This window comes from Balaenoptera acutorostrata, chromosome 7, assembly GCF_949987535.1.
Source record: "Balaenoptera acutorostrata chromosome 7, mBalAcu1.1, whole genome shotgun sequence".
NCBI classification, from domain to species: Eukaryota; Metazoa; Chordata; class Mammalia; order Artiodactyla; family Balaenopteridae; genus Balaenoptera; species Balaenoptera acutorostrata.
In genome coordinates, this window is record NC_080070.1 from 13,866,297 (window position 1) to 13,881,087 (window position 14,791).

The window sequence follows — 14,791 nt, forward strand, 5'->3', positions numbered from 1 at the left end:
GTCACTGGTGCTAGGAGGGGAAAGATGTCTAGTGTGTGACAGAGGGCTAAGGAGGAAGAAGGCAATTCTCCCTGGGAGATGGAGGCGACAGAACCCCAAGCAAGACGAGGAGGAGGGGCTGAAGGCTGATGCCTAAAGGATAAGAAGGTGTTGGCTAGGCTGACTTGGGGGTGGCCGTAAGCAGGGACAGGGACTTTCAGGAGAGGGAAGAAGCTTCATAAACAAAGGCTCCCAAGGCATCAAACAGCTTAGCCTGCTTGGGGACCCAGGAGTCCTTCATCAGGGCTGGAAGAGAGCATGCTGGTATGGAGAGAAGTAGACAAAAGGATGAGACGGGCAGACTGGGGGGGTGGGGAGGGGAGAATGTTGCCAGACCTGTGAAGCCTTATGTGCCAAGGTGAAGATTATGGACCTTATTGTGACTGATAGGCTGTGAGGAGCCACTGAAGGGTTTTGAGCAAAGCGATAACATGATTAGATTTACATTGTTAAAAAAATCACTCTATATAGAAAGCATTTACGGGCGATGAGATTAGAGAACAGGGAAACCAAATAGAGAATGCTACAAGAATACAGGTGAGGAGGACCTCACCGCAGCAGCGATACCCGAATAGCATGGGGAGATGAGCATGAATGTATCAGGAGGAAAAGTGACTTGTTCACTGCTTGGATGACGAGGGCAAGAATGAAGAGATCCCTAAGGATGACTCTCAAGTTTCTGGTTTGGGCAAGGAGAGAGGAAGTGATATCATTCCCCCAGATGGAGGAAAATGAAAGAGGAATGACTCTGGGGGAAAAAGAGAAAATAGGTTCTTTTGGACCCATGGAACCTCCAAGTGGAGATATCCAACAGGCGAGATGTTTGGGTGGAAGGTCTGAGTGAGAGATTCCCAGTGCAACAGGTTGTGAACATCAAGGGCTGAAATTGGCCCTGGGCATGAGTGAGATGGCTCAAGGAGAGGGTAAAGGGTGAGAAGAAAAAGTGGTACCCTGGAGAACACTCACACAGGCTGAGAAAGAAGAGCCAGTGACTGAGAGGGGGTAAGAACCAAGACAGAAGCAGACCAAGAGAGAACGGTGCCCTCAAAGCCAGGGGAGGTGAAGTTTTCAAAGAGAAGGAGCAGTCCCAGCTTGGGGGTCGGGGAGGAAACCCATTGGCAGGGGCCTCAAAGTGCACTGAAGGTGAAGGTGAAGAAGACAAGAAACCCAGCCAAGGAGGAGAGGCCACACCTGAAAAGAAAAAGGGCCAAGCAAGATGATCTTCTGTTTCGCTTGTGTTAACCCATTCCGGGAGGAGGGAGAGAGAGGGAGAGGCTGGAAACACAGAAGCCAGCCCTTCCCAAAGTCATTCATTTAAGGATGGGCAGGAAGAGCATCCCAGCAGAGCATAATGAATAAGGCAGCTCATCCACCTGGGACCTGGAGATGCAGGCCTGCCCAGAGCTACACATGGGCATCTCTTTAGCCCTGTGGTTACTAAAACATGATCGTGGCAGTTATTCACCTTCAACATCCCTGAAACCCCCTAGGACTTTCGTGATCCCTAGTAACTTCAGGCCCATCTTTGGTGTTTTAAAAGCATTATCAGGTGAAAATGGAACCCTTGCTGTAATTCCGATGGGACTTTCCTGTTCCAGCTGGAACTTGTATGGTGTGGGAACATACCATTACCATAACAGACGGGCTCCTGGTTGAAGTCATCCTCACAATTTTAAGACTACAATTCTGATTCCTTCTTAGCAATCCTTAGCTTTTCCTTTCCTAGTTTATGCTGAGTTCCTCCCTTAGGGTTCACACGCCTTTCCAGGTGTTCGTGCTCAGTCTCTGGTTTGTCCCACTCTCTCTGTCTCCGTGCCTTAGCTATTAACGTTCAATGTCTGATCAAGTTCATTGGAGGGGTGGCTTTGGTTTAACTTTCTGGCCCTTAGAACTCTTGGTTTTTCTCCACAAGCTGCAGGAAATCTACAAAGCAGGGAGTGACATGCACACTAGTCTCTATCTCACAAATAAGTCATTTTAAAGCCCTGATTTCCTCTTCTTACATCACATCAGAAGGGAGGAAAACATGATTTTATCCTTTCTAAACCCTTCCCCGGGAGCTACTTTCGGTGAAAACTGTTGGTTAAAGGTTACCTGATTCTCCTCTTTGCTACTACTTACAAAAGTCAGTCACAGATTGCCTCAAAGCAAAGTTTTCCAAGAATTTTCTTTAAAGAACCTGCCTCCTGAACACTGAATAGTACAGTCTGAATAAAATGTTAACCTTTTTTTGTCAGAACAGCAACAACTTTCCAAATAGCTTCAGTGTGCATGAATGTGTGTGCCCCAGTTACTTCAGATCTTTTTTGTTTTTCAAGAAATAAAATATCACAGATGAAAAGCACTGCCCCAATTCCATTTCTTTTCTTGCCCTGAGAAAGATAAACATCATCCTTCATTTTGTGTTTATCAGTCACATGCATATTTTTATAAACACAAGGCAAATAAACAATATCTAATGTTATTTGATCTGTTTTTGAGCTTCATATAAATAGCATCATACTCTTCATTTCATTCTGCACCTTGCTCTTTTCACTCAAATTTTATGTTTATCCATTTGGAAATATGTAGATCTAGTATATCTATTTTAAATACACAGTGGTAGTTTCCACTGTATGAACATACCATACCTATTATCCATTCTCCTATTAATGAATACAAGTTTTTCCTTTTTGTTTACTTAGTTATTTTATTATTATAAGACAGTGATGCCATGGAGAGTCTTGGATGTGTTCCATGGACTCATGAGTATACAGCCAGGGGTAGAAGTGCCAGGCGACAAGGCACGTGTGTCCTTCAGCCTCACAGGATAGTATCCGATGTTGTATTAGTTAACATACAGCAGCATATGAGCGCAGAGCTTCTTCAAGGTAAAAATCACCCTATCCCATCCAGGTGTGCAAAATACTACAGAGCCTTGGGGAATAAGAGTTGTGTCTGCCTAAATAGAATTGCTATTATAAAGATGAAAAGAAATTGAGGGCAAAACTGAATGAGAGATTGCTCTAGAGCAAATAAAGTGTCCAACAGAGTGAGCTTCAGGATATAGAACAGCAGGGCATTTTCAAACGCAGGAAATGATATAAATTTATGAAGATGACCTAATATAAAGTAAACTGCCTTTTCTTGGCAAACTACTTGGACACCAAAAAAAAAAAAAATCAATTGAAATAATTCAGATACTGCACTCTCCCATAAAAGCAGCAAATCTGTCAAAACTTCTTTGAATGCCAACAGCAGCCTCCACTCAAAATAAACATCACCTGTAGAAGATTCCTAGTGACTCCTGGAATGGGCCTTTAAACATCATCTCTGTGTATACAGATTTACAAAAAAAATAAACTTTTTTCATCCTTAAATCCCCTGTTCATTGCCTGACATATTTATACTTGCTGGTATTTTTAAATATTGCTGAACAGAATATCTCTGATATGATTTCTTAAAATCTGGTAGCAACAGCTGCCTCTTGGGAGAAGGACTAGGAGTCTGGGGGACAAAGGTGGGTGGAAAGCAGACTGGACAAGTTATTACCTTGTCATTATTAATTAATCATTTTTAAATGAGGCGAAGACTTCACCTTATCAACCCACAGTTAACCTCTCTAAGTACATGTTAGGACTAGATGTCCCCTTTTCTGCAAAGCTTCCTCTAACTCCAAAACTCAAGAATCACTCAGGCCCCCAACACATAAATCTCTCAAAGAACCAAACTTGGATCTCCAAAATAAACAAACAGCTTATGCAGCTCTATGTCAAAAAAACAAACAAGCCAATCAAAACATGGGCAGAAGATCTAAATATACAGCTCTCCAAAGAAGACATACAGATGGCCAAAAAGCACATGAAAAGATGCTCAATACCACTAATTATCAGAGAAATTCAAATCAAAACTACAATGAGGTATCACCTCACACTGGTCAGAATGGCCATCATCAAAAAGTCTACAGACAGTAAATGCTGGAGAGGGTGTGGAGAAAAGGGAACCCTCCTACACTGTTGGTGGGAATGTAAATTGGTACAGCCATTATGGAGAACAGTATGGAGGTTCCTTAAAAAACTAAAAATAGAATTACCATACGACCCAGCAATCCCACTACTGGGCATATACCCTGAGAAAACCATAATTCAAAAGGATACATGCACCCCAATGTTCATTGCAGCACTATCTACAATTGCCAAGACATGGAAGCAACCTAAATGTCCATCAACAGAGGAATGGATAAAGAAGTTGTGGTACATATATACAATGGACTATTACTCAGCCATAAAAAGAAATGAAATTGGGTCATTTGTAGAAACGTGGATGGACTTAGAGATTATCATACTAAATGAAGTAAGTCAGACAGAGAATGACAAATATCATAGGGTATCACTCATATGTGTAATCTAATTTTTTAAAAAAAAGATACAAATGAACTTATTTACAAAACAGAAGCAGACTTATCAATATCGAAAACAAACTTATGGTTACCAAAGGGGAAAGGTGGTGGGGGAGGGACAAATCAGGAGCTTGAGACAAACTTATGCACACTACTATTACATAGGATAGATGACCAATGGGGATGTATTGTATAGCACAGGGAACTCTACTCAATATTCTGTGATAACCTATATGAGAAAAGAATCTAAAAAAGAATGAGTATATGTTTATGTATAACTGAATCACTTTGCTGTACACCTGAAACTAACACAACATTTTAAATCAACTATACTCCAATAAAATTAAAATATTTAAAAAAAAAAAAAACCAAACTTGGGGTTTGTATTTGTTAGTCTTCTTGTATACTACCTTTTTTTGTCTCTCTGAGAACAGGAGCTATGTATTTCACTCAGGATCCTCTACCCCAAGTAATGTGCCTGAAATAGTTGGCACTAAATAGACATTTTTAGAATAAACACAGTGAAGCATTCTTTACCATACAATGGTTTTTAAATGACCTGAGGAATGTATTCATTACTTTTACTTGTTTTACATACTAGTGCTCTTGAAAAGTTTTGTTTAGAAAAAAGATACAATCCTTGAAGGTGTTTCAAGGTAAGCCCTATGAGAACAGGGATTATGTCTGTTTTATTAACTTCTGTGTCCCAAACATACCTGAGCTAGTGCCTGGCACACAGTAGGTGCTAAAAAAATGTGTTGAATAAATGAAGATCCTCAGTTTTGAAGCATTCTACATACCAGGAATCCAGTTCCTTTCTCTATTAAGTTTTTAAATTCTTTTAATTAACTTATTTATTTTAATTGTGTTAAAACATACATAACATAAACTTTATCATTTTAAGCATTTTTAAGAGTATGGCTCCACGGCATTAAGTATATCCACACTGTTGTGCTACCAACACCACCTTCCTCCATTAAGTTTTTAGATTTTTAACCCCAATCTGCAATATGGCATTTCAAATCATTAGGAAGAGAAATGGTGAATTCTTATTACAAGGTCCTACATTAGTATGAAATTAGCTGCTTTGTTTTCCACCTCTTCCTTTTACAAACTAGAAGCCTGCCATGATCCCTTCAGAAGCATCTCTGTCTCTGTCTCTAAATTTGCTCTCTTTCTCTCCCTTTCCTCCCCCTGCTTTCCCATCCCTCTCTTTCACCTTCTCTCAACCATTCACCCTTTACTTACTCTCTATCACATAAATTTAACTTTCTCATCAAATGTGAAAGGGTTTGATGTTTTTACAATCCAAACCCACTCTTTTACACATGAGGAAACAAAGTCCTTTAAAAGAATGTATGCATTCTCTCAAAAACAGCAGACATCCAATCAAGATGTTAGAATAAATGTTGTGTCCACTCATCTACCAAGTCATGCACTCCCTTCTCTCTGTGTGTATTTTTTGGGGTAAGTAGTTATAAAAGTATCTGCATCTGAATGAACATTTGTGGCTCTACTGTCTAATGTCTAGATGTATACCTGCGTGCGTGCGTGCGTGTGTGTGTGTGTCTGTGTGTGTGTGTGTATGTGTGTGTGAAGGGTCAAACTAACCCAGAGTGTGTTTAGGATTCTGCCTGAAGGCCTAGGATCACCTACAAATAGCAAAGAAGGAGAAATTTTTTTTAACTGACAATCCAAAGTGGAATATACAGAATCGATCCTCTAATTGATCCTTACCGACCCTACAGTAAAAGAATAAATAAACTCACCTTCTGCAACAGAAATAAGGCCCTTGACTTTGTTCGTTCAATAAGATGAGCTCACCCTTGAGTTCCCTGACCAGCTGATTCCTGATCCAGTGGATACGGACGCGACCTCCTGCAGAAGAGCCTGATCCACCCACACGTGACAATGAACTTGGGAAACCGTGCGCTGGAGCGTAAGCTCCCTCAGGACAAGAACCACATGATGACTCTTTGTTCTCCTCCAACACACATATAACACACATGCACGGGGATGCACACCTTACACAGAGACCGTGGGTTTTGTGTGTGTCTGCCTGGGAGCAGGTGAAGCCTCTGGATATTATGAAACCAAAACTAATACAACTATTTAATTTTTGGCTTACTTGTCCACCTTCCCCTTCGTGCTTCCCAAGGGCAAAGACACTTCATAGCATTCACTACTGCACATTATATTATATATTGATTAGTTCATTAGATATTATTTTTATTCCATCTGTATTTATTTATTGTTTGTCTCTCCCCCCATGGAATGTAAGCTTCTCCACAATACCCAGCCTCTAGGCCGTCAGTAAATATTTGTGGAATGAATGTGTATGTCCTTCATGTCTATAACCTCAGCACCTACCACAGTGAACAAAATGAACACTCAAAAAAAAAGAAAAATACTCAAAATCACAGAACAAACGGTGGACAAGCTTCTGTCGGCGGGTCTCAAGGCAAGGTGAGATGCTTTGCTTTGAAATGACCTTCCTCTCAGTGCTAAGCTGGAGTCCTCCAGCAGGTCTCACCTTTGTGGATTCTAAAATTACTTCCTATTTTGTTATATCTTTGAAATAGCAAGTTTAATTTATTTCTTATTGAAGTTGATTTACAAAGTTATAGTTGATTTACAAAGTTGTGTTAGTTTCAGGTGTACAGCAAAGGGACCCTATTTCTTTTTTAGTTTGGGGAATCAGTATACCAGCCTCTTCTCCACCCACCCCTGCCCCGACAGACTCTATGGTGACAGTAGAGTGGAGTGGGTGAGTCTCCAAACCAGGAGCCAGAATTCAAATCCTGACGACTTCATTTCCTTATGATGAGATGTGGCAAGTTAATGGAGCTTTGTGTGTCTCAGTTTCCTCAACTGTAGAATAGAGATAAATAATAATAATACCCACTTCAGAGCAGTATTTTGAAGAATAAATTAGCTAATATATGTAAAACTCTTAGCAGAGTACCTGACAGCAAGTCTGATTACTATTAATCTTCCCACCCAGTCAACTTTGCAAGTTACTTTAATGGAGTCAGGAGAGGGAAAGGAGAGAAGAGAATTCTGTGAGTCAAACATGGAAAATTAGGGGCTTCGCTGGTGGCGCGGTTGTTAAGAATCTGCCTGCCAATGCAGGGGACGCGGGTTCCAGCCCTGGTCCGGGAAGATCCCACATGCCACGGAGCAACTAGACCCGTGCGCCACAACTACTGAAGCCCGCGCGCCTGGAGCCCATGAGCCACAGCTATTGAGCCCGCGCTCCACAACGGGAGAGGCCACCGTATTGAGAGGCCCGCGCACCGCAGCGAGGAGTGGCCCTCACTAGCCGCAACTAGAGAAAAGCCCGCGCGCAGCAACGAAGATGCAACACGGCCAAAAATAAATAAATAAATTAATTAATTAGTTAAATTTATTTAAAAAGAAAAACATGGAAAATTAATAAAATATAGATTTAGCACAACTGACCGTGAACTAAAGCCTTCTGCGAAACATTCAAGTAGCAAAGTTTCTTCAGGTGTAGAATAATACTCTTAAATTTAAGCCCAAGTTACCATGTTCAATTATCCTCATCTGAAATAAAGTATGTGCTTGCTCTTAGAGGCTATAGGTTCCATGTCGCCCTGTCCCACAGAACTTTCTGTGGTGATGGAAACGTTCTCTAATCTGCACTGTCTGAAATGATGGCTACTAGATACATACAGTTACTGAGCATCTGTAATGTGACCAATGTGACGAAAGAAGTGATTTTTAAATTTTATTTAATTTTGGTTATTTTAAGTTAAGTAGCCGCGTGTGGCTAGAGGCCATCCTATGGGCCGCACTGCTACAGGGAATCTGAGATCACAAGCTCCTTGACTTGGCCCTCGCCTGCTCTCCAGCTGTTAGTCTGCTCCTCTCCCTCGCCCCAGAAATCAACACTCACATGGCCAAACTGCTGGTTCACACCTCCATGGCTGTGCATATGCTGGCCTCTTTGCCTGAAATGCCCTTCCTCCCCATCCACCTCCAAACTTCATGAAAATCTTGTTCAGATTTCATTTCCTCAGGGCAACTCTCCCTAACTCCTTCCCGCCTGACTTCATCTCACTGCCGACACAATCCAGCATCACCTCCTCTGTTTCTCTGCATCTGTTTCTGTTGCTCTCATTATCTTGTACTTGTCACTTATTCTATGTGACACTAACAGACTATGGGAATTCTAAGGACCAGGTCTTATTCTCTCTTCGTTCTAGTGATATGTGCCCATCCCATAATACATGTGCAGTAAATATTTGCTGAGTAACATTATTAATTTGTGAATACGTGCAATGTTCCATTAAAATATACTTCAGAACATTGACCATCACTCCATGATTATGAAAACCATTTAGGTCAAATTCTATTATAAGGCTTATTTTCAAATAATAAAAAAGTTCTTAGAGTCTCAGTTGAAGGTCTGCTGATTTCACGCCATATCAATATCAGATTTCAGTACTAACCGAAGAATATACATGTTCCCTGGAACAAAATCCTGCCTGTAGCTGGTCCTCCTAAGGGTCTGGAAGTCTCTTGTATTTCAGAAGCTGATCCTGCCATTGATCTGTCCCCAGTGCAGTGACTTACTAGGGAGACACAGATGAGGTTGAAAAGCAGGAAGACAAGAGGACATGAGTATGGACACAGATGGGAATTCAAGAGTGACTGATCCTTGCTACATCCTCTACCCAAATCCTACCCTCGAGAAGGAAATAATTAAAATCTTATCTAATGTGAAAAATAATGATTGTGGGTGATATGTGTTTTTTCAATGACATGCGTTATCCAAAACTCTACTGTGTTACCTTTATTCCTTAGCAAAGCTTTTGCTCAAGAAATCCTCCTTGTTAAATTATGTAGCCTCTGTTGCAATATTAACCTGCCCTGAGAGCTACACTGGTTCATTTTCTATCACAATTTTCTGACTAAGCCTTTATTTGGATTCCCACACAGTGTTCCTACAATTAGAATAAGCTCTTGATGGATAAGTTTCTGTGAACCTAACTTGTATATTTCCCAAGTACCAAGCATCTAGTGGATGTATTTTACAAAAGATTATCTTTCCTGCCCTCCAGGAACTTATGGTTCAATAAGACAAACAAATAAATACACAGTGATCAGAAATGCCTTTTTGTGGGTACAGTCATGTCAGCAGGGCAAGAAACGGATTCCAGAAAGAACATGAATCCAAAGGACTTTATCTTCAAATCAGATATGGATTTGACTTTTGTTTTCTTATTAATTATGTGGTTTTATTGTAAAATGCAAAAACAGCACTTTCTAATGTAATGAACATTGATTTAACAAATGATTGAGTTCTTTAGGGCTATATGATCATTTAGATAAATCTCTAGTTTTCCCATAATATTGACAGATTTTAAGCAGTCTTTTCTCTGATTTCCCTTTCCGCCTGCCCAACACATATCTCCAGAATTTTAATCGAAGATGTTTCCAAAAAAGACAAAGGCCTAAGATAGCTTTTGAGCCTGCTAATGAATACCATGAGAGAAATATCTTTCCCTAAGGTGTCCTAAAAGTAAATATAGGGATATCAATTTATTTTTTAACTTCCTTCTAAAATCTGTACTTCTAGGAGGAACATTAAGTCTAGAGGTTACATTCTATGTGCCATTGGAATTGCTTGTGAATTCTCCTAATATAACATGCACTTATTTCCAAAATGTGTCCATCACTACTTAGAAAAAGCAGATCTGGCTTTCAAAGATTATGTTTTGAGATTAAAAATGAAGATAGTGACCTTAAGTCTCTCAGGATTTGTAAGGCTGGCATGCCATCTATCTCAATAATAACTAACAAGAATGTCAAATGGACAGAAACAGCCATGGTAAGCAAGTGCTTGCAGCTGACAGTGATTGTTGTATTTTGGGTGATGGGGAACAGCATTTGCATTAGTTCAAGAGAAATATGGTGCCCTCCCAACTCTAGGTATCAGTGTATTCAATCCCCCTGCTGGTCCATTTTCTGTTGCTTCAATTAAAAATCAGTCGATACAAAGTCAAAATGTTGTACATCCTTCCCCTACCCCTTTCCCTGTCACTGTGTTTCCAGCTTCACCGGAAGAACATGTCACTATGGTAACCAATCCCTCTGGTGCACAGACCAAGTCAACCTTTCTAGTCGGATCGCCAAGCAGAGCAACATGGAATCAAAGCTCTCAATGGAACCACCAGAAGCCATGAATTCCATCCCCCTTTTTCTAAGTAGGGTTAACCAGTACCAGACAGAAGGATACCAGGCTTGTTCCAGGAGATGTTCAAGAAAGGAAATTCAAGAATGTCCTTCAGCAAGTCCTACCAGTGTTTGTTAGTCATTATTAACATGAATTCTTCCTCACATGTCAGCTAACTTCCTACCATTCCAACTTTAATGAAAGCAGAAAATGACGGATAAAACAACATTTTCTGAATCTGAGAATCTGAAAACTGCTACAAAGTCACCCATTGTCAAAAACTATTCTGCTTCCTCTTGTTTTCCCACTTCTAAATCCAAACCCAAGTTGTTCTCTTCTGCAATTCTCTAATATCCTGTACAGCTTGACAAAGTTGTAGAGCTCCAAGCGGGACACCCTGCTCTAATAAGAGTCTAACCATGAAGCTGATGTGATATTTGTAATAGTAACACATTCTTAACTAAATCAGCTAAAATCCTCGTCATTCTACAGAAGCTGTAAAACAAACATTAAGATGGATTCTCTTTCTGGACCTACCCCACCTAAATCTAAATCCATACCCACTGTTAGTTTTTCTTAAACAATTGACTTTTTTTCAAATTAACAATTTTTTTCTGATCCGTTTCAACATTTTTATAAGTCAAAGAATATCAGTTCTCACATGTAAGATTTAAAAACAGCAGCAACCTTGCATTATAATTATTGAGACATTAAGAAACTGCTTGGTATCTTGGCCACAAAGACTTTGCAGATAACAGCATTGTTTTCACTTTGGTATCACCACTTAATAGATGAAGAAAATGAAGGGAGTTGCGGGGAACAAGACTTATAAAATTGCACCACATCTTCTAGGGTGCAGCTACCATCAATGCATATTCCAGGATGCATATTCCCTTCTTCAGAGCAGTATTAGTATACATCGAAACAATATCTCAGCAGGCTAACGGAACAGGATGGTCCCCAAAGCATAAATCATGCAAGATTTACAAACTGCATCAGATGAACAGACTTTTAAAAATTTATGTGATCATATTAAAGTATCAGATAAATTTTTATCATTAGCAAATGCAGTTTGTTTTCTGTTTTGGTATACTTTGGGTATTTTTTATACAAATCTTCTGAAAATAGTATTTTTTTCTCTGAAGTACCCACTTTGGTGCTGCTGGAAGAACTACTTTTTGTGTGCTTATTAGATCTTGCTCATATTCAATGTGCATAAGACACTTTTGTCAACCACTTTCTCAAAATGAGAAATCAAGAATTGTGGTATGATGCTACAGGTCAACGGGCTTTTGGGGTGCAACAGGGCAGGGGCTGTGATTTATTAATGTTTATATGACCAATGCCTGCAGTATGCCCGGTATAGCACAGCACTTAAACGCTTCCGGCATGAATAAGGCCTTCTCTGTGAGATGTTTTCCCAAATTTCCCTTGATGAATCAGTTCAACATCTAAAACAAAGATTAAAACTAGGAGTGTGTCTACGCCGACAAATCACTCTTAAAGGGCTTCCTCTACTAAAAGCAGAACATTATAGATTCCTTCCTTTTCGGAGACTACTGAAGCCATTTCCCTGTGTAAAAACCCTGGACCATGAGATTCTACTGGAATCCCATCAGACAAAATGCAAGACAAGAGGCCGGGTAGAGAGAGGTAAGCCTCCATTACCAGATACTCGGAGGCAAGATCTGGCCACTGCAAGGCTCAGCCGAGCCTGGATAACCTGACCTCCTGGAACTAGGAGGCCTGAGAGACTGCGGCCGCGCAAGGAAGGAGAGGGCGGCCCGGCCCAGAGGCGCCGGTCTCTCCGCAGCGCCACGCGTCGCGGCGAGCGCTTACCTTTCCGAATCAGGGCCGCGATCTCCGGGTCGAAGCCCTGTCGGTGGCACTTCCTCCAGAGGCCCGTGTTGGTGGAGTTGTACTGCCGGCTGCACTCGTCGGCGGGGCTCATGGCGAAGAGCTGCCGGCGATTCCGGGCGCGGAGGAGTGTGCCCTCCCAGCGGTCCAGGCGCGAGCGGCTGGCCCGGAGCGGCAAGTTGTTGTTGTTGTTGTAAATGAAGCCAGGGTCGACCCGGCGCGTGTTGAAGGCCTTGCACCTGTCCCTGTGCTTCCTGGCGTCCGTCTCGTACCAGTGGTCTGAGCAGACGGCCACGGCCAGCATGCCCAGGGCGCAGAGCGCTAGCGAGAGGCCCGTGTAGAGCAGGAACCTTCCGGCAGCCATGCCTCCGCTTCGCGGCTACACCGTGGGCATGACCCGCCGCAGCCTCGCCTTCCCTCCGCGCGCCCGGAACACAGCTGCGGGCGGGCTGCCGAGCCAAGGAGGGGGAGAGGGCGGGAGGGGGGCTCGCGCAGCGGCGCCCCCTCGGCCCCCGGCTGCCGGTGCGCAGCCCAGGGACTGCGGGAACGCGGGCGGGCAGCCTAAAAAGTTCTCATCCGGAGAGGCTCCGGCAAGCCTCTGCGCATCCTGCGGAGCAGGTGCAGCCTCAGGCGGCGGCGAGCCAGACACGGCCGCCTCCCGCCCCCTCCCGGCTCGGCAGGAAGCGACTGCTCCGAACCGGCCGCGGCCGCACTCAGCCGGGCTTCGGGCGACGCTGCCCTCGGGCCGGAAACCAAACACCGAATGCCCTCGGCTGCGGCTGGGCTCCTGGGCTTTCTTTGTGTAGGGTGGCGACGGGACCCACTCGCTTGGCCTTCTTGGGAGGGGGCTGGGGGAGGAGAGTGTCTATCAGGAGGAGCCGCTAGACGACAGGATGAACTGAAACACCCGCGATGCGGCCGGCCAGCGAAGGAAACCTCCAGATGCCAGGGCTGCCTGCCCTGCGTCCCGCCTGGGTCTCCCTCTCAGCCACTCTCCCCCTTCCGGTCTGCGAGAGAAGAAATTTTCTTCGTCTCTGGGTCGGGTCTTTTAAAAATCTCTGTCCTCTGGTCACCAGCAGGTCCTTTGCTCCTTCTGGCCAGCGCGCTGCGCTCAGAGGCGGGCTCCCAGTCGGCGCACGGTCTCGGCCGACCTTTCCCCGCGAGCTCCCGGGTCGTCTGCCTCTTGCTTCGCCATTCAGGCGGCCCCTCGGGCCGACGGTGCGGTCACCCGGACGGCGTTACCGGACGAGCCTTGGCCGGGGGTTTGCGGCGACGGGGCGGCAGCTCGCGGGCGCGAGAGGCGGGCTGCGCCGAGGAGGGCGCACCCGGCAGGGCGCACCACGCGGGGCTCGCGGAGCTCGGCGCAGGGCGCCTTCAACACCATGGACAGGTCGCGCGACGGCTGCGCCCCGCCAGCCAAGCAGCCAGTCCCCGGGGCGTCATGCCGCCCTCCCCAGTGCGGTCTTCCTCCTGGAGTGTCCACCCGGCCACCTTCAGACCCGCCTCTCCCGCGGCGCCTCCGCCTCACTTCATCTGGCTCCCGGGTAGCCCCGGGAACGTGTTGCCCGGGAGCTGCTGGTACCCAGAAAAACAACTGCCCCGGCCCTTCAACACAATCCGCCCCCTTCTCCTTACACCTGAGCCCCGGAACTCTAGCACCCCGTCTGCGCTGCCCAACTGGGGTCAGCCGCTCTCAGATTGCAGCATTTTCTTCGCAGCCCACCCAGGAGATGAGCTGCCGGCTCACTCGGCAGCGTACAGAGAATCGCATCCCAGCCTTGGCCTTCCACGATCAGGCTCCCGGCGAGGTGGTCGCCGAGGTGAATGGGGCGAGGGTGGGGGAGGGAGGCTGGGTCGCTCAGCTTCCCCTCCCGGCCTCCTCCTCTAGCCGCGGCGGCTCCGGGGCCTTGCGGTCTCGGCCGGTGTCGGGGAGCGAGAGCCCAGGCTGCGCCCGGGAGGCTCGGGAAATCGCATCGCCCGGTTGCGGGCGCTGTAGGAAGCCGCTGCTGTGCTCGCTCGGGCGCCGGGCGCTGCAGCCTTGGCTAAAACCCACAGACGAGAACACGGAGCGCGCAGCCAAAAGCTAGTGATGTCATCCGTGCAACGTGAGCCTCATCTCTTATTTTTCTAGCATTCTTAAAGATAAAGTGCACCATTTCCCAGGCAAAATGTCTAAGCCTTATTCTTTGACCAGGCAAGTCAATGGTGTCTAGAGAGGTTTGTGCCCAACCACATCCATATTTATGCACATATACATACATGTGGTATGTAGCATGTTTACACGCATTAGTATTAAATTAGGGATGTTGCCTCCA

The 14,791-nt window shown here is 44.6% G+C and overlaps 1 protein-coding gene across 3 annotated transcripts in view; it reads right to left on the reverse strand.

The window, feature by feature from the left end:
• TMEM178B (transmembrane protein 178B) overlaps positions 1–14,497 on the reverse strand; it is a 356,103-nt gene extending 341,606 nt beyond the window's left edge. For all 3 annotated transcript variants that reach the window (XM_057549740.1, XM_007177032.2, XM_057549738.1), the window contains exon 1: positions 12,459–14,497. In XM_057549740.1, coding sequence (XP_057405723.1) covers positions 12,459–12,840 — 382 coding nt within the window. In that variant the 5' untranslated portion in view covers positions 12,841–14,497. The remainder of the gene's footprint in view (positions 1–12,458) is intronic.
• Positions 14,498–14,791: the final 294 nt, after the last annotated feature.